Source organism: Anas acuta, chromosome 14 (genome assembly GCF_963932015.1).
Source record: "Anas acuta chromosome 14, bAnaAcu1.1, whole genome shotgun sequence".
Classification (NCBI taxonomy): domain Eukaryota; kingdom Metazoa; phylum Chordata; class Aves; order Anseriformes; family Anatidae; genus Anas; species Anas acuta.
In genome coordinates this window covers 5,726,213-5,743,511 of record NC_088992.1, presented here as the reverse complement: position 1 = coordinate 5,743,511, position 17,299 = coordinate 5,726,213, and the positions used below count along the sequence as shown (strand labels likewise).

At 50.8% G+C, this 17,299-nt stretch overlaps 1 protein-coding gene across 3 annotated transcripts in view; it reads left to right on the top strand.

The window, feature by feature from the left end:
• The window catches only part of FLT4 (fms related receptor tyrosine kinase 4), a 56,181-nt gene extending 38,882 nt beyond the window's left edge, over positions 1-17,299 (top strand). Inside the window, exons 12-30 of one of the 3 annotated variants that reach the window (XM_068697963.1) lie at positions 174-282; positions 994-1,353; positions 1,535-1,681; positions 2,345-2,476; positions 2,789-2,895; positions 3,041-3,176; positions 3,980-4,084; positions 5,564-5,677; positions 5,908-5,996; positions 6,288-6,435; positions 7,002-7,096; positions 7,583-7,705; positions 8,045-8,156; positions 8,524-8,623; positions 9,053-9,158; positions 10,070-10,209; positions 10,885-11,005; positions 11,807-11,892; positions 13,316-17,299. In XM_068697963.1, the coding sequence (XP_068554064.1) occupies positions 174-282; positions 994-1,353; positions 1,535-1,681; positions 2,345-2,476; positions 2,789-2,895; positions 3,041-3,176; positions 3,980-4,084; positions 5,564-5,677; positions 5,908-5,996; positions 6,288-6,435; positions 7,002-7,096; positions 7,583-7,705; positions 8,045-8,156; positions 8,524-8,623; positions 9,053-9,158; positions 10,070-10,209; positions 10,885-11,005; positions 11,807-11,892; positions 13,316-13,532 (2,547 nt within the window). In that variant the 3' untranslated portion in view covers positions 13,533-17,299. Of the gene's footprint in view, positions 1-173; positions 283-993; positions 1,354-1,534; positions 1,682-2,344; positions 2,477-2,788; positions 2,896-3,040; positions 3,177-3,979; positions 4,085-5,563; positions 5,678-5,907; positions 5,997-6,287; positions 6,436-7,001; positions 7,097-7,582; positions 7,706-8,044; positions 8,157-8,523; positions 8,624-9,052; positions 9,159-10,069; positions 10,210-10,884; positions 11,006-11,806; positions 11,893-13,312 lie in introns of all 3 variants that reach the window. The other 2 variants (XM_068697962.1, XM_068697964.1) reach the window with 2 other exon arrangements.

The window sequence follows — 17,299 nt, the reverse complement described above, 5'->3', positions numbered from 1 at the left end:
GAGGCTTGAAATACACAAAAGCCTATTTTTGCTTAACCCTTTTCCAGGTACTGCTGCCCTCTGGGGCCAGGCTTGTTGTGTGTTTTGCTGTCTGCCAGAGAGCAGCGCTGATCCTACTTTTCTCTTCCCCTTCATCCTTCCTAACTTCTTCTGATGCTCTCTTCCCCCACCAGACAGTCAGCAAACTGGCCATCCAGGAGGCCAACGTCTCAGCCATGTACAAGTGCATTGCCTCTAACAAAGTGGGTCGGGACGAGCGGCTGATCTACTTCTACGTGACCAGTGAGTACCGTGGATGTCTCCACACGTGTTGGCTGGGCTCTCTGCCTGGAACAGGCAGGTCCCTCAACCTGCCAGATCCTCTCCTTCACATGTAGCACCTTACACAGTGACCAGGAAGGCAGCAGGAGAGCAGGGGTGCCCCACAGCTCCGCCAAGTAGCAAAAGCTTGGAGCCCTGGCAGCAGATAACGCAATCAGATCTGGAGATGAGCCGGTGTGGCTATGGCTAAGGGATGTGCCTGGTCCGAGAGCATCCTCTAGTGGCACTGCCAGAACCACTCCCAGGCAGGGTCCTTCTGGCCACAGCCCTTGGCACGGTCCCCACAGGATTTTGGTGGTGGGAGAAAGCCAAGTTTGTAGAAGCTGGAGCCCAGCAGCGTGGGCTGGGGTCTTGGCCCATATGGGGCCACATAAGCTTCCTGCCAGCAGTACCCTGTGATGGCAGGAGCCTGGTTGTGCCTGCTGGGGACAGGGAACCCAGCAGGGGCACAGAAGTGGGCAGGGGTTTATCTTCAGGCCTGTCTAGAGAGACCCCAGAAGCCTCGTAGGCAGTACCCGTGCTGTCAGCAGCCTTTGTGGAGGCAGGTGAATACCTGCAACCACTGAGGACAGCAGGGTCTTAGAGAGCTGAGCCCAAGGAGACAATTTCAATGTGCGTGCCTGGTAGCGGAGCCAAGAAAACTCATCCACATGTTCATTTCCTTCCCGAAAGCTATTCCAGATGGGTTTGAGATTGAATCCCAGCCCTCGGAAGAGCCCATAGAGGGACAGGACCTACAGCTGAGCTGCAACGCAGACAACTACACCTACGAGAACCTGCAGTGGTATCGGCTGAACCTCTCCAAGCTCCACGATGAGGAGGGCAATCCCCTCGTGCTGGACTGCAAGAACGTCCACCACTATGCCACCAAGATGCAAGGGGAGCTGCGCTTTCAGCCAGACTCCAACGACGCGACCTTGCTGCTCACCATCCCCAACATCTCCCTGGGCGAGGAGGGAGACTACGTGTGTGAGGTGCAGAACCGCAAGACCCGGGAGAAGCACTGCCACAAGAAGTACATCTCTGTGCAGGGTGAGGGCCAGCAGGATGGGTGGGAGTGATGGAGGAGAGCTGGAGCTCTTGCTGCAGTCAGCTTCCCAGTCCATCCCTGGGAGAAGCCATGCAAGCAGGGGTTAGACACCCAAAACCCACGATGAATTCTTTTGATCAACCAGTTTCCCATTTTCCCCTCCTCTCTGTGCTGCTCCTCCAGCCCTGGAGATCCCTCGCCTCAAGCAGAACCTGACAGACATTTGGGTGAATGTCAGTGACTCCATAGAGATGCGCTGCAAGGTGGACGGCAACCACGTTCCTGACATCAGCTGGTACAAAGACGAGAAGCTGGTGGAAGAAGTGTCAGGTACAGTGACGTGGGGATGAACCAAAGGCAGGGCATCGTGGCTGGTGGCCAGAGAGCTCAGCACTGCTGGGTTCTGGGAGCTGCTGTGCCCAGGCAAAGGCACCTGGTTCTCTGAATTGTTTGAGCTCTGGTTTTAATCGTGTTCTGCCCTGGTTTGATGCATGCTCACTGCCCGAGTCTTTGCCCTAGAGCCTGGCTCAGCACTGTCTGTGCACGTGTATGTTCAGGTGGAGAGCAAAGGGAAATGCATCATTTTTCTTCTTACACTCAGCTCAGTGCTGGGCACCTCTGCTAAAGCAGAGACCAACCCGTAACCCATGGAGGGAACATGGGAAGTATTCAGGCACATTGCAGAGGGAAAGGAGCAGGCCCTGGAGGTGAAGCAGAGCTTGACACACCATCTGGATGGCCTGAGCACTGTTGCCATCCAGCATTGTCTGTAGGGGTTTCGTTCCCTCCATACACTGTCTGAGGGAGACCCCTCTAGGGTAGTTTTTGGTCTGTAAGGCCCCAGAGGAGCTCCTCTGCCAGCTGGCGCGATTTCATTCTGCCATCTGAAATAAAACAGCCAAAAAATAGAAGCTTTATTTTCAGTCTGAATGAGTCCAATATGCGAATCCCCCTTTGCTGTGAGTGACCACCATAACCCTCCGTGCCTTACAGGGATCGACCTGGCGGACTTCAACCAGCGGCTGAGCATCCAGAGGGTGAGGGAGGAGGATGCTGGGCTCTACCTCTGCAGCGTCTGCAACGCCAAGGGCTGTGTGAACTCCTCAGCCAGTGTCTCCGTAGAAGGTACCAGCAGCCACAACACCCCTTGGGGATGAAACCATCTGATAGGAGTGTGTCCAAGGTCCCATGCCTCTTCCCTGGGATCTCAGACAGCAAGGGGGACAATAAAAGTCCCTTAGAGCACATCTGTAGTCCAGAGAATATTTAGCTTGGGAAGTGTCAGGCTACTCTGCTCTTTGCAAAGTCAGCCTGCTCAGACAGGCTTAGCATGAGGGAAAACACCTCCCTGGTCTCTCCACATCCTAAAGGATGGGACAGCCAAGCTGGGGCAGGGAACGGGCATCTCTGAATCTGCAATTCACTCCCGTCCCACAGGCTCTGATGACAGGACCAATGTGGAGATTGTCATCCTGATCGGGACTGGGGTCATCGCTGTTTTCTTCTGGATCCTCCTTATCCTCATCTTCTGTAACATCAAAAGGGTATGTGGTTGTGGTTGTCTCTGTCCCGGGGCACGTAAGGGCTGTAGTAAAGACGGGGACAGGGAATGGCCTTTGCCAGGGGACAGCAGGTTGAGGCAGGCGAAGGAGGCATCTCCTCACCTGCTGTGTTGGCTGATCCCCACAGCCTGCCCATGCAGACATCAAGACTGGCTACCTCTCCATCATCATGGACCCCGGCGAGGTGCCCTTGGAGGAGCAGTGCGAGTACCTGCCCTATGACTCCAGCAAGTGGGAATTCCCACGAGACCGCCTGCGCCTAGGTGAGCTGAGCCCCATCACTGCATCCTGCACCCAGAGCTTCCCACCAGCCCTTCAAACTCACCCTCCAGGCTTCTCACACAATTCTATGTAATTAATGCCTCCTCTCTGCCTCAGGCTTCTTATTTTCTTCTCCGTACTGTCCCTAAAGCCCAGTTGTGCCTGGGAAAATCTCTTTGGGTCTGACTTTGGGTAGGTCTGAGCCAACTGTAAGCCCAGACTCTCGCAGCATTGCCACACAGGCATCTCTGAGACCATGAGACCTCTGGGGATGCTTTAAAACACACCCCTGTGTTCTCCAGCTGCAGATCAGGACACAGCAGCCCAGTTCACGGGAGGTACCCTGAGTTCAGGCCCAGGAACGCAGCCATCATCCTCCTCGTGCTGAGACACCCACCTGCAGTCCCTTCCCTCTGTCTGGGAGGGTTAAAAGGGCTGCAGACTGCCTTTGATGCACTGAGCAGTGACGTTAGCCCTGGCTGTTCTGCTGCAAGGTGTCACAGTTACCTTTCCCACACGGCTTGTTTGAGGGCAACAAACAGCCTCTCGCTTCTGCAGGGCCGTTTCCTTCCTCCACTTTGTCCATGCCAGCTCTGTCTCAGTTCCTCCCCTCATCCTCTCTCTTATTCTCACCACCAAAGCAAGCAGCCACCTGGAAAGGGCATATGTTGCACTCCTTCCTTTTCCTTTATAACCCTTTTTCTTTCTTCATCCCATGGTTTCCTGTAGGGTTTTTTGTTTTTTCGTCCCATTCTCCATGTGCTGCACCTGCCTTCTTTCACACTGCCTCTCTCTTTGCCCATAGGTAAAGTCCTGGGTCATGGTGCGTTTGGGAAGGTGGTGGAAGCATCAGCATTTGGAATCAATAAAAGTAACAGCTGTGAGACTGTAGCGGTCAAAATGCTGAAAGGTATGTGGACAGCGAAGCAGAATGCATAGTCCTTGTGGATATAAAGGGTGCCAGAGACAGTCTACCTTGTAAATGACTGACTTTTGCATGAAACATTTTCCAGGGCCTTAACAAATGCCTTATCTCCCTTAAGCACTCCTGGGTGCTTCTGCCTGAGCCAGCGCTGAGCTAGGGGAGAGGAGCTGGAGCCAGTCTTTTAATTTATGGCTTCTTGGCCTCTACACATTTGATCCTCTTGGCCTTCCCTCATGAATGCTTTAGCCCCACTCAGCTGCACTGGGAGACAAGTGGTGGAGCAGACAGCAGGGACCTGGGGAACTCAGCTTTCAAGGAAAGTTAACTGTCTGCAAAGGCAAAGAGTAAGATCTGTCTCAAAGGAAGAACAAGAATCCAGAGCCCCTCTCTGGCAGGTCACCAAAGAAAATGTTGCTCCTAATTGCCTTCCTCAAAACATTCCTGTATTTCATGTTTATGGGCCAGGTTCAGAGCTGGGTAAAGCATGCTGCAGCTCTGGAGCTTAGGAGGGCTGAATTGGCTTTGCATCCAAAGCTTGCTCAATCCACAGTGAGATTTTAAGCCGCACTTTCAAACAGGCATCCGGAACATTATCCTGTAATTTGGCAACCAACAAAATATCAAGGCAGTCCCCGGTCAGCACTGGCCTGTATATAGAAACTGAACCGTGGCTTGTCTCGGCAGCACTTACCACTGCAGGTGGACAGGTGATCTGCATGACAATTGCAGAGCAAAGCCTGGCCATACAAGGTTGTTTTACAATCCTTTGAGGCATGGCTCTTACCTGGCCCATCAGCTGCAGCTCAGGAGGATGCTTCTCTATCTCAAACTAAAATTGCAAACTCCCAAGGAAGGCAAAATGCATGTGGGGAAGGCAGAGAAGTATGAAAAATGCACACAAAAACAGAGAATGCACCTTTAGGGTAAAGCAGAGGAGCAAGAATTGTTGCAAATTAGGCAGTCAGAGAGAAAAAGCAGTACAGAGAGCTGGCAGGGGCACAATGCTGCTGTTTGCTGTTGGAGAGGAATTATAAAAAGATCTTCTGAGGTAGCTCCTATCTTCAGTCACAATCAAAAGACTCAAATGTCTTTGTTTCTAATTTTCCTTAAAACTGTTTTATAGCTCGTTATCTCTGCTTGGAGGCTAAAAGGGCAGAGATTCAAACATGTGCATCTGTATGTAAGCCTCAAGTAATCTTTTTTCCTGCACAACTATCATAAGGAAAAAACTGTTGGACGCAGGTTGTGTTTGCTTGGGTCCCTGCACCTGCAGGATGCACCCTGTGCGTTACAGCAGGGATCCTGGGAGGCTCTGCCATTTCATTTGGAAACATGCAATAACAAAATGTACCAAGGCTTTGGGGTCACAACCTCCCCAGCAAGACTCACATTAACGCCGTGCTAAGAAGGGGTGAGAAAAAGCTGCAAGGAGGCATCATCATGACGTGGTTTGTGTGTTTCCAGAGGGAGCTACCGCAAGTGAGCACAAGGCACTGATGTCAGAGCTGAAGATCCTCATTCACATCGGGAATCACCTCAACGTGGTGAATTTGCTGGGTGCCTGCACCAAACCCAATGGTAAATACCCCAGGGCGACAGGCTGCTCCCAGAGATCAGTGCTTGTCCCCCGTGCCATTTCTGCTGGCCACTAGAGTGACTGCAGGGACATGTGGGGACATTATCAGTGTGTAGGTGTGCGCTTAGCCTTGTTGCTGCAGCATAGCAGCACTGCATATAATGTGAATCGGGGCAAATTCTGACTATTCCAAGTCCTTGCCTCTTTCTGACATTTGATTTCTTCTCCTCAGGTCCTCTCATGGTTATCGTTGAGTTCTGCAAGTATGGCAACCTCTCCAACTACCTGCGGACCAAGCGGGAAGGGTTCAGTCCTTACAGGGTAAGTATCCTCCTTTGTCCCTAGGGACTTGTTCCATGGCTAGGGAAGGAAGACATGCAGCCAGGAAATTAACCCGACAATGAGACAAAGACACCCACTGTCTAGCAGCAGGTCAACCTTACACAGTGATGTTGGCTCATGGGTAACATCAGGGAAGAAATTTCTGTCTGAAGTGGGGAATGGGTGCTTCCAGACCAGAGTTACAGCCTAAGAGCAGGATGTGTAGCTTGTGAGTGCAGGGACTGCAGTGTGTGTTGCCTGCTGAGGTTTTTGTTTTGATCTTCTTGCTAGGAGAAGTCTCCCAGGCTGCGTATTCAGGTCCAGTCCATCGTGGAGGCAGTGAGAGCAGACAGGAGGAGTCGTTCCAGGACTAGTGACAGTGCTATCTTCAACCGCTTTCTGATGCACAAGAGCCAGACAGCACAGCCGATCCAGGAAGGTAATACCCCTGCCTTGGCAGTGGCTCCTCACCTAGTATTTCCTCACCAAGGAAATGCCAGACTTGCCTAACTTGGGAATGGGGAGAGCACAACAGTGGGCAGCTGGGACCCAGCTTCAACGCCAATCACTCCACTGTTGTGTGGCAGTTCCCTGAACAGGGCTATTATATTCATCACTTGTCTCTTGGAATAGACTTTGGAAACCCTAAAGGGAGGATTAAGTCACTTAAATTTTTTTCTTTACCCTAAAGAAAGAAGAATTGAAGGGTTTCCTCAGTGGGTCCTACCTAGGGCAGGAATGATGAGCTGACCTTCAAAGTCCCTTCCAGATGTTTTACTGAAGTATTCTGGAAGTTGAACTCATTCTCCTCACACTTGAACAGGTTCCTGCTGTGTGCTTTCTGCCACCTAGGCAGAAAATCCTAGATGGGAGCCACTTCCTCCAGTTAGCACCAAGCACTAGCTGTATCTCAGCAGGGGTTATTTGTATCCTGCAGTCCTAGAGAGGGGCAAGGAGGACAAGAGACCGCTCACTTTCTAACCATTTTCTTGTGCTCCTGGGCAGTGGATGACTTGTGGCAAAGTCCCTTGACTATGGAAGACCTGATCTGCTACAGCTTCCAAGTGGCGCGTGGCATGGAGTTTCTGGCATCCCGAAAGGTGAGCTCAGCATTTCCCCTGCTCCTTTCTTCTTTTATGCATGCCTGACTAGAAAAGGCCTGGTGTGGTCCGTCCCTGTAATCACAGAGCCTCCCCCGTGAATAGCCAGGCTCTTTGACTGGCTGTGTCCCAGTCTCTAGCATTGCGGGGTGAACTTGTTTTGTGATTTGTCTCTGTAAAGCCTTGCACTCAGGGGGACTGCCTGCAGCCACTTTACAGGTGACAAACAGAAAGATTCAGTGATCTGCCTCATGCCCCTCAAGAAGTCTCAGGCAGTGCAGAGAGGGGAACTTAGTCCTCTTGCATTTCATTTTCTCCTTAATTATCTCCTTTTATTTTTTTTGTCTTGAGCACCTCCCTGTTTCCTCTATTCCCCTATTGCAGCTCAGGCTGGCAAGGGAAGGATAGGGGTGGGGGGTGCTTTGCTCTTTATGATGGTGGTTCCTGTCCCTCTGATTTTTCCTCTTCTTCTTTGTGTGCCTTCAGTGCATCCACAGAGACCTGGCAGCTCGCAATATCCTGCTGTCAGAGAACAACGTGGTAAAAATCTGTGACTTTGGCCTGGCCCGGGACATCTACAAGGACCCCGACTACGTCAGGAAGGGCAGTGTGAGTGCCATTACTATACCTCTGTTGAGGTGTTCATAAACTACTCTGGGGTAGAATAAACTGAGGAAAAGATAAAAAGGGAGGAGTGGAACCACTTGTGTGGCTGGGACCAGGGACTGTTGGCCCGGTGATGGAGGTGCAGTCCTCCACCACCACCAGACTTCCGTCTCCTTCCTTCTGCCCCTCAGCCCTCCAGCACTATTCTATCTTTATACTCTTTCAGTGTCTTCTTCCCTCCCTCTGGCCTACATAAGCCTCCAGTCCTCCATGGAGGGAGGCTCAGGGCTATTGGATCTGGTTCCTGAATGAGCAATTGTGCCCCTTGTCTCCCTCCTGCAGGCTCGCCTCCCCCTGAAGTGGATGGCTCCAGAAAGCATCTTCGACAAGGTCTACACTACCCAGAGTGACGTCTGGTCCTTTGGGGTCCTTCTCTGGGAGATCTTCTCGCTAGGTGAGTGCTAATGAGGGCCACATGCTGCTGAGGGAGGCAGGACCTTCCTCCCACATAGCACCTTGGTGGGTCAGTCTGTGCAGGAGCCTCTGTCGCTCTGCAGCGTGTCTGAGGAGTGATGGGGAAGACATCAGCGTGGGCAAATGAAATATGAAGGTCATAACTGTGAACAGGGTGACGGGAGGCAGCCTCCTCCCCGCTGAGGCAGAGGGGCCTGTCTCAAGCAGCATCAAAGACGTGGGCTGCGCATGAGAAGTGACCACAGCTCCCGTGTGTTTTGGGAGGAAGGGCAGTCTCAGGACACGGACTGTTTTCTGCTGGCACGCTTCATGTTCCCGCTTCTCACCCCTCTTCAAACCTCCTTTAGGGGCATCTCCGTACCCTGGAGTCCAGATCAATGAGGAGTTCTGCCAGAGGCTCAAAGATGGTACCAGGATGAGAGCCCCAGAGTACGCCACAGCAGAAATGTGAGTCAGACACCCCATGGATCCCAGCAGAGGGCAGGGCAGGCCAGGCCCCTTTGTGGGATGCAGAGATTTTTCAGCCAGGGTTTGAGCCCATATCTCCTTTTCTCTTGGTTTTGAACGCGGGACAGAGCTATCTAGGAACACCAAGCCCCTTGCATACCCACACTGGGATGGTTCTGTAAGCAGACAATGTGCTTTGTCCGGATGGTATCTGAGGTGTAACCAAGCTGTCTCTGTCTGAGCTAACAGTTATATTCAACACAAAATGATCCAGCCCCATTGCAGCCCCCTTCCTGTATGTCCATGGCACAAAACGTGCTGGGTACCGAGCTTTTCTTTACACTGCCAGCAGGCACCACATGGGTAGGAGCTGCAGAGCCGGGTAGGAGGGGATTTCTGTGGTGTAAGACCAGTGTTTCTTCTCGGCAGTTACCGTATCATGCTGAGCTGCTGGCATGGTGATCCCAAGGAGAGACCAACTTTCTCCGACCTGGTGGAGATCCTGGGGAACCTTCTTCAGGAAAACGTCCAGCAGGTGAAAATCTCTCTGTGTCCCCATACAGCTCCAGACTGCTAGCTCCCCCACTGTGCCCTCCTCTGACACCCCAGACGATGCAAAGCCTTTGCATAGGCCAGGGAATGAGACAGTGTTTCCTGGATCAGACAAGTCTGTCCCCCGGGGGTACTGGAGACAGGATTTCTGCAGTAGCCTTCTCACTGATTCCTAAAATAGCCCCACTCCTTGCAGGGCGGGTGCCCTCTCAGTCGTCATTCCAGCATTTCCATCCTAATCCCCAGATGATTATTTGAAATTTTTCAGCTGACTCAAGGCCCTGGCACTCCTGCCTCCCACATGACTGCATAATGAAAACCGGGACTTCACCAAGGTTTCTGAAACTCTATCTTCAGATCTAAATGTCAGGGCCATGTGAACTAAACAACTGTTCCATTACAGCAGTCAGATATCCACAGTTCTCTGAAACTATTACTAATCACTGCCATGCAGTAACTCACCAGCACTTTTAACTGCAAGGAATGTGCAGCTCTGCTATTAACTTTTTCTTGGTGTTATCAGAAGATATCTGAAGATGAGAGCTAAATGCTTAAAAACGAGTACTGACCTATCCTGCCCCTCTGATTTGAGCCTTTCAGCACTGGATCCCAGCACAGGCATGACTAAGTCACGGTGCTTTGTCCATGTAGGGTGGAGAAGTGTAGGTGCCACCGGACTGTGTTGTTTTCCTGCTCACACACACACCTCCGTGGACCTGCAACACTCACAGCCACATAACTCAGAAATCTCCAGGCAGATATTTTGTCTGAGAGAAACAAAAGACATAAAATAGGCATGTTCTTCCCCAGCTCTAATAGTTTCTGTTTGTAGAGCCCTTTCTAGCAGGAAAGGCCTCCCCTTCTTGTAAAGCCACTCACTGTTCTTCCCCCCAGGAAGGGAAGGATTACATCCCACTGAACGACTCTCACAGCTCCGAAGATGATGGTTTCTGCCAGGTGCCTTCCTCTGCCCAGCAAAACTCAGACGAAGAGGACTTTGACATGAGGATACGTTGCCACAGCCTAGCAGCAAGGTGAGCCCCTGAAAAGGGCTGAGGGAGGCCAGCGGGCAGCCAGTGACCTGAGCTGTAAGGAAGCTTGAGGGATATGAGGAGAACCCGGTAGTGAGAGGTTGGAAAAATCTGGGGTGATCAGGTGTGATCCAAGCACTTAGGCCATGGTATCTTACTCATAAAAACAAAATCACCTTCCTTTGCTGAGGAACAAGAGTCGCCAATGTCTGAGGCTGACATTCCTCCTCTTGCTTTGAACTACAGAGCATCACATCCTACCTGCCAAAGGCATCCCAGCCCATCAGGCAGATGAGGAAAGAAGGTGTCAGATGAGTCTCTGCCTTTCTGTTATTACCCTAACCAGCCTGTTCCTAACTAACCCAGACAGGCCTAGGCTTCCTATCTCCAGGGAGCTGTGATGGTTTTCACCTGAGATCTATGTGGCATTACTCTGCTTATCCAGAGTGGAGAGGTAATCAGTGCCTGATGCAGTCAGGAAGTCTGGGTGCTCCCTATTGTATAAGGAGGGGGACAAGAGGCCTAAGGTGACCATATTCTCCTCCAAAAACACATCATTTGGGTCATTTACCTCCCTGCATACTTTGGTTGCAGGGAGAGGAAGTTGAATTCAGCTCCTGTTTGTTCAGGACGTTGGCTCTGTTGGTTTTACTGAATACTGTACGCTTCTGTTGGCAGATATTACAACTGCGTCTCGTTCCCTGGTTGTTTGACGGGAGGAAATCAGATCAGGTGTCCATCCAGGATAAAGACATTTGAAGAGTTTCCCATGACACACACAATGTACAAGGCACACCCGGTGAGTAGCACCTGAGTGGGGTTGAGCAGAGGGGCAAAGAAATGTTCAGCTGTTTCCTTACACATTCGCTTTTAAGATCATGGAAGGAAAATCACTTCTATCTAATGTCAGTCTGTCTGCGTCATGCCTGTTCAGTCTGTCCAGCCCTATGCACATTCATTTCTTCACCTGGCACATGGGGCTTTTTCAATAGCACAGATCCTACTCTCTGACTGTGATATAGGGAGGCTTAGATCTGCAAGCAAGGACTACAAAGAATCTCAGAGAAGAGCCTGCTCTTCACCCTTCTCAGATCTGTAATCACAGCCTGGTTAAGCAGACTGAAATCCAGCCATGACTAGAGAAATTCAGGGTGCTCGTCTGCACCTGCAGCTCCCCTATCCTGATTTACACAGCAGTGTGCAGTAGGAGCCCTCCTGGCCTCTGTGAACTGGTCTGCTACTTACATCTCCTGTGGCTGCAAAACTTAAATCATACCATTAATCTCACCTCTCACTGGTTTCATGGTAATGCATCTTCCAGGCAGGGAGCAATCTTTTTTTTTTTTTTTTTTTTTAAACCCCAGAAGTAGTACTGAATTGCCCACACAAATCCTACATTTGAACGTGTGGCTTAAAAGCACCTAAAAGTCACCTAAGAATGTCACCAGCATGCTCCTTGGTCTTTCTGGAAGTAAAATGCACCCACTCCTTTTTCTCATCACAGATACACATGATCTCATCTCCCAAACGATTCCTCCTCCCTTCCCAGTTTGATCAGTTGACAGGGATGTTACTGATAACTCCTGTTGCTTCCTTCCAGGACAATCAGACAGACAGTGGGATGGTTCTGGCATCTGAGGAATTTGAGAGGATAGAAAACCGACACAGAAAAGAAGGTGGATTCAGGTACTCCTTAAGTCTAGCCACTCAGATCTCCCTGCTGCCAAATGCCCTGAGACAAGAAGGAGCTCTTGGCAGCTCTCTGTAGGGTATGCTTCGTGGGGCTCTCCGCAGCAGCAGAGCTGTGGGCTCTGAGCCAGAGAAGTCCGTGCACACGTTAACAAGAGGCAAAGTGCACCAATAACAGACCTGCCTGCTGCTTCTTAGGTTTTAAAAATATAAACTATGCCTTCAACAGACCAAAACAGGTTCCATAAGGCATGAGACTAAGATGATGAAGCACAGTGGCATGACAGTGTTATCAGGGCTCTTTATTTTGCCAGTAATAATTGGCATTTTCTGGTGAAGTGTATCAGGGCTTCTTGAAGCAGTGGCAGGTGGGGTGGACTGAAACTTCGTGGCTGCCACCTCCTTGGGGTTCACCCCAGCCCTGCCAAGTTTCCTTCAGCCCTGACCCATGTGCTACAGGGCCCTGCTGGCATGGCAGGGATGGTCCAGGCCTTAGGACCGTGCTGGTACTGAGGCTGGCAGGTCAAGCTGGCGCTCTCAGGGCTGAGGATGTTACGGGTGGTTATGTCCTTGCCCCACGCTTGGAGCCTGAGTGAGAACATGCCCTGCTCATCTCTGTTCGGTGCCAGAGCAGGCTGAGACCTTATCTCTGTGACTGGATTGAGTGAGCCATGTCAGCACATGCATAGACAAGGCCAGTCCCAAGCCTCTTCCTCTCCTCCACTCCCTCCCAACATCAGACCAGGCTGGTCATTGTCCTTGCCCTTAGCCATAGTCCTATGGCCTCTCTGCTGCTGTATCAGACTGTCTCCTGCTTCTTGTCCTTGTCCTCTTTTCCCTAAGGCACCTTCCTGTTGTCTCCTACACCACGGGCTTCCTGAGGGCCCATCCCCTAGCAAACACTGCCCTTAAACCTCCCCTTGAGTGTGTCCCTTCCTTCGCTCTTGTGACCTCTTGTCAGTCACCTGGTATTGGCAGGCGCAGAGGTGTGGTTGCTGCTTTCCTCCCACATCCTCTTCGTTGTCTTCCTTTGTTTCTTTTGCCCCATCCTAGCTGTTGGCATATATCAGCTTCTCTTACTCCTGCCAGGCCTAGGAGCAATTGAGGTAATGTCTCTTGCCTCGCCCTGCTTGTTGGGGTCCCAATCCTTCCCTGGGCTTCCCAGAGCTATCTAGAGGAGGTGAAATAACTCCGTGGTTGGGTTACACGCAGGGTTTTTACAACGCGTGTGGGCTGTGCTGAAGTTTAGAGCGAGACCTGGTGGTGTGCTTTGAAGTGAAGGTGTGTGTCCGTTTCTGACCCCACTGCTGCCCCATGTATTAACAGATGGTATTTCCTGAACCTGGGCTCTCTCTAAGCAGGACAGAGGCTTTCCAGGAGTGCTCAGACTGACCGCCTTTGTCTCTCTCCCTCGCAGCAGTAAAGGGCCCAGCCGAACTGCAGAGCTGCCGGGGGAACAGTCAGACCTGCGGGGCAGATGTCGGCCGTTGTACGGGTCCCAGGTCGGAGGCCAGACTTTTTACAACAGTGAATACGGGGAGCTGTCAGAACACTCTGAGGATGGCAGCTGCACCCCGCCTGGAGAGGGGGCCAGTCCCCCCGCTCTCCATGCTTCCTTCTTCTCCGAGCAGTACTAACGGCATCAGGCCCCGGAGACGCCCTGCTGAGGCATCCCCTTCCACCCTCCAGGCACATCATCGGGGTCACTCAGAGCTTCCCCTCCAACCTACACCCAGCCCCAGCAGGGAACCCACCCAAAACCAGCTGGGGAACACTGATGTCCTTGGAACCGCAGCTTGACGGCCCACGCAGCACCTCCAGCTGCAACTTCTCTGTGCCGGAACTGGAGAGAGCACCTTGCTGATTCCTCGGGTTTCTTTTCTTATTTCTGTGGCTCAGACAGATGCATTCTCCTGGCGAGTGGGTGCCTGTGTTCAGCACTACAGCACCTTCTGCCTAGCATCCAGCCTCCGCTCAGATCAGCTTCCCATTCAGAAAGCCCGTTTCAGGTCAGATATAAATAGATCTGCCTTAGTCTCGAGTTTCTTCCTGGTGTGCAGCCTGAATGTTTTTCCTTGGATTGCTTCCTCCTCCTCTCCTCATGATGTCAGCTGCTGAGTCGCAGAGCAGAATCAAAGGCAAGAAATCCCTAGAGGTGTTAGCGGCAAGAGCAGGACGTTTTGAAGAGGGGTACAGAGAGATCCCACAGGATCTTTGTAAATGTTCGTGCACGCTGTTCACTCTGGGGAGGCACCAGCGTACACCCAGCCTCTAGATCCTCTGCAAGCAACACCCACACCCCTCTCATCTCTGCTGCTGGCGACCTGTCAATCTGCCTTACCACTGTTTTTTTTTCAGCCATCTCAACACAGCCAGTGCTGAGTAGGTCACCAGCTGATGGCTGGAGGCCTCCCAGTGAGATAAATAGCCACTCTCTGTGCAGGCGCTGTGTGAGATGGGGTTTTATATTCTCTGTGCCGAGAGCGGGTTGCTCACAGGTCTCCTGCTCTTGCCTTCCCCTTCTAGAGCAGCGCTGAAATCATTTGTTGCTCGAGTGAGAAATTAAAGCAAAGCTGTGTTAATTTCAGCTGGCTTCTAAACATAGAGCGAAAACGGGTTGTTTGCTGAAAGGAAAAGCATGTAAGTGGTAGGGAGTGAAATGTTTATTTTCAAGTTGCTGCAAGGGGTTTTGAAACAATGGCAGGAACACGGCTCCAGCAACGCGGTGCTCTGGGCTGCATCTCCTCGTGTGCTGGCATCGCTGAGCACCAGAGGGCAGTGCCTGGCCACGGCCCAAGCCCTAACCCTTCTGGATGGACAGTTCTGCACCATGACCTTCCCTGCCACCCTGGTTCCCTGGCTCTATGGAGACACCATGGGCTCCTCTCCAGTTTCCATTGCAGAGCCACCAGCGCAGCGTGCCTGCCTCTGGAGGACTGACAAATATTTATTTACTGAGGAAGCATCTCATTGCTCGGGCCCTTTATTTCTGAAAGATGCCACATGAATCAGAGCTCTGGGGAACCTCCACAGCCCCTCTCAACAGATTTCTGTGCTGCTGCCTCACTACTTTCCACCTACTTCTTTCCATCCTGCTCATAATGCAAGAGCTCAGCCACAGAGCACGGTTACATCACCACCAGGAGTCTGGGCGAAGAGGCTCGGCTGAACAGCTTGTCATCTTCCCTTCTCCCACACGCCAGGGGCTGGCAGAGCTCCTTGCACCAGGGCATCTCAGCACCGGGGAGTTTCTGCCTGCAGGCCACACCTCTGTGCATACAGGCAAGGGTTTGGACTTCTAAAAATTGTGTTTCCTGCCAGACACACTGTTTTCCCAAAATGTACTTCTCTTACAGCAGAAGGTATTTCCTGACATGAGCCTGTGAGTCCTTATGGATGACTTTCCCAAGTCTTAATTATAGTTGTCTGCACAAGTGTAATGGGGAAAATTTATTTAGCACATGGGAAAAGCATGGCTGTCATTCAGATTCCCTAAGCCTGTGCAGAGCACCCGATGCTCCCCGCCCATTTCATGTCAGCAGGATGATATGGCTGTGATTTCCATGCAAAAAGAGGCACAAAACTGGACCAGCTTGAGCCAAGCTGGCTCAGGACAAGGAATTGGAAACTGCATGTGACAATTAATTCCCTGATTTCTACTGGCGTCCCCCGAAGCTGCCAGGAATTTAAGTATCTTTAAGTAATTGTTATGACTCAGTAAGAATCCTTCTGGCAGGAGATGCTGGAGAGCCAGGCCAGGGAAGCAGGATAGCCAGTGGGGTCTAGGCCAGGCCAAATTCTCCTGCCCTTGTCTTGCCCCGGTGTTTGGATGGGTGTTTTCCTTGACAGAAGGAAGGCTGCCTGTGCCCTGTGCTGCTGGGGGTCTCCCCCGGGATTCACATGGGTGGAAGGTGACAGACAGAGCTGAATTCAGGCTGCTCTCTTGGTAATGTGCAGTGTAGGACCCACATTCTCTTGTTTTCAGTGCTTCACAAACAGTTCTCTGCCTAGAAACATGGCCCCATCTGAGAGAAGGCCCAAGAAAGATGCCTATAAATTAATTAACAGTTGAAAAACATAATCCCGAAGTAGCTACAAGTGAGGGTTAGAAACGTACTAGCAAAGCCAGGCATTTGCAGAGCACTGTCAGGATTCCTCAGCAGAAATGGGATGGAGGCATCTGAGTGCTCTGGCTGTCTGTCAGCACTCCCAGTAGGCTGGGACAGCTGCACTGGGGCTCTAGGTTCAGCTGTAAATTGCTCACAAGCATCATTGTGGAGAAGGGTTACTTCATTAGAGCTATTGTTAAAGACCCCCTGCTTCACACTGGGGAAAGCACTGAAGTGACATCTGATTTTAAACATTCAAATCATCTAACCCCACAGAAGTTTATTTTCTCTATTTTATACCATCTTGGAGAGAGGAAAGAATCAGATTGGATTGTATCTGCATCAATAGCCTGGCACGAACAATGTAGCCTTAATACGAGCAAATGCAGGCTCCTCTTTCAGACACTCCTGATGAGGAGGAACAATTGCAGTGTGGGATACTGAAGAGTTGTTGAGACAATTGTACTTTTGCTCTCTTAAAAGTATACTAAAATTAGAGTGTACAAACCTGATACCCTTCCCCACACTCTTGCATTATTTCTGGCGTTATTTTACAGTCTTCAGATAAATGTGAGCATGAAAAGAAGCTGGTTTGTTCTGGTTTTGAGGTGAGAGGCAGCAGCGTTGTCTGTCTTCCCACAGCTACAAGAAGTATTTCAGCTTTTAAAACCCAGGTTCGATATTTGTGCCTGTTCTGTTCACAGTGCACTGTTTCGTTTTGTTCAGGCCTTTTACTGGAACACGTAACTGAAGCTAAGCTATTTATCATCATCCTCTTTTAAAATGACCATTCCCAGTCAACACAGTCTCATTTTTCCCTAGAAAGTGTTGGTGTTGAGAGGACATTCCTCCTTCATGAAAACAAAGTGTTTGGTCCCCTACTTGCAAATACACGTGCGTCTCTGAAGAAAAACCTGTGTATCAAGTAACACTTCATTTATATTGCAATATTTTAACCTGGTACCTGTTGTTGCTACAGCAGCATTCAATGTTTCAGTGGACTGCCTCCGAAGCAAGTAGGTTACAACATGGGTTATGTGTGAGTACAAAAGCGTGGTTTGTGTGAGTGTTTTGTGGGTGAGTGGGTGTTTGCATGCGTGAGATTCTCCTCCCAGTGAGCGTACGTGAGTCTTCATAACTCCTGTTGAGTCTTGTCTCTGGAAGTTCACGGTTATGTATCAAACCAGTTAGAACACTGCTTTCTTTCCTCTCCTCCTATTGTACTTGTTATCCTTTGTCATTAAGAGTTTTGTTGTAATATCTAAATGTGAAAATGAATAAAGTCATAACTGGCA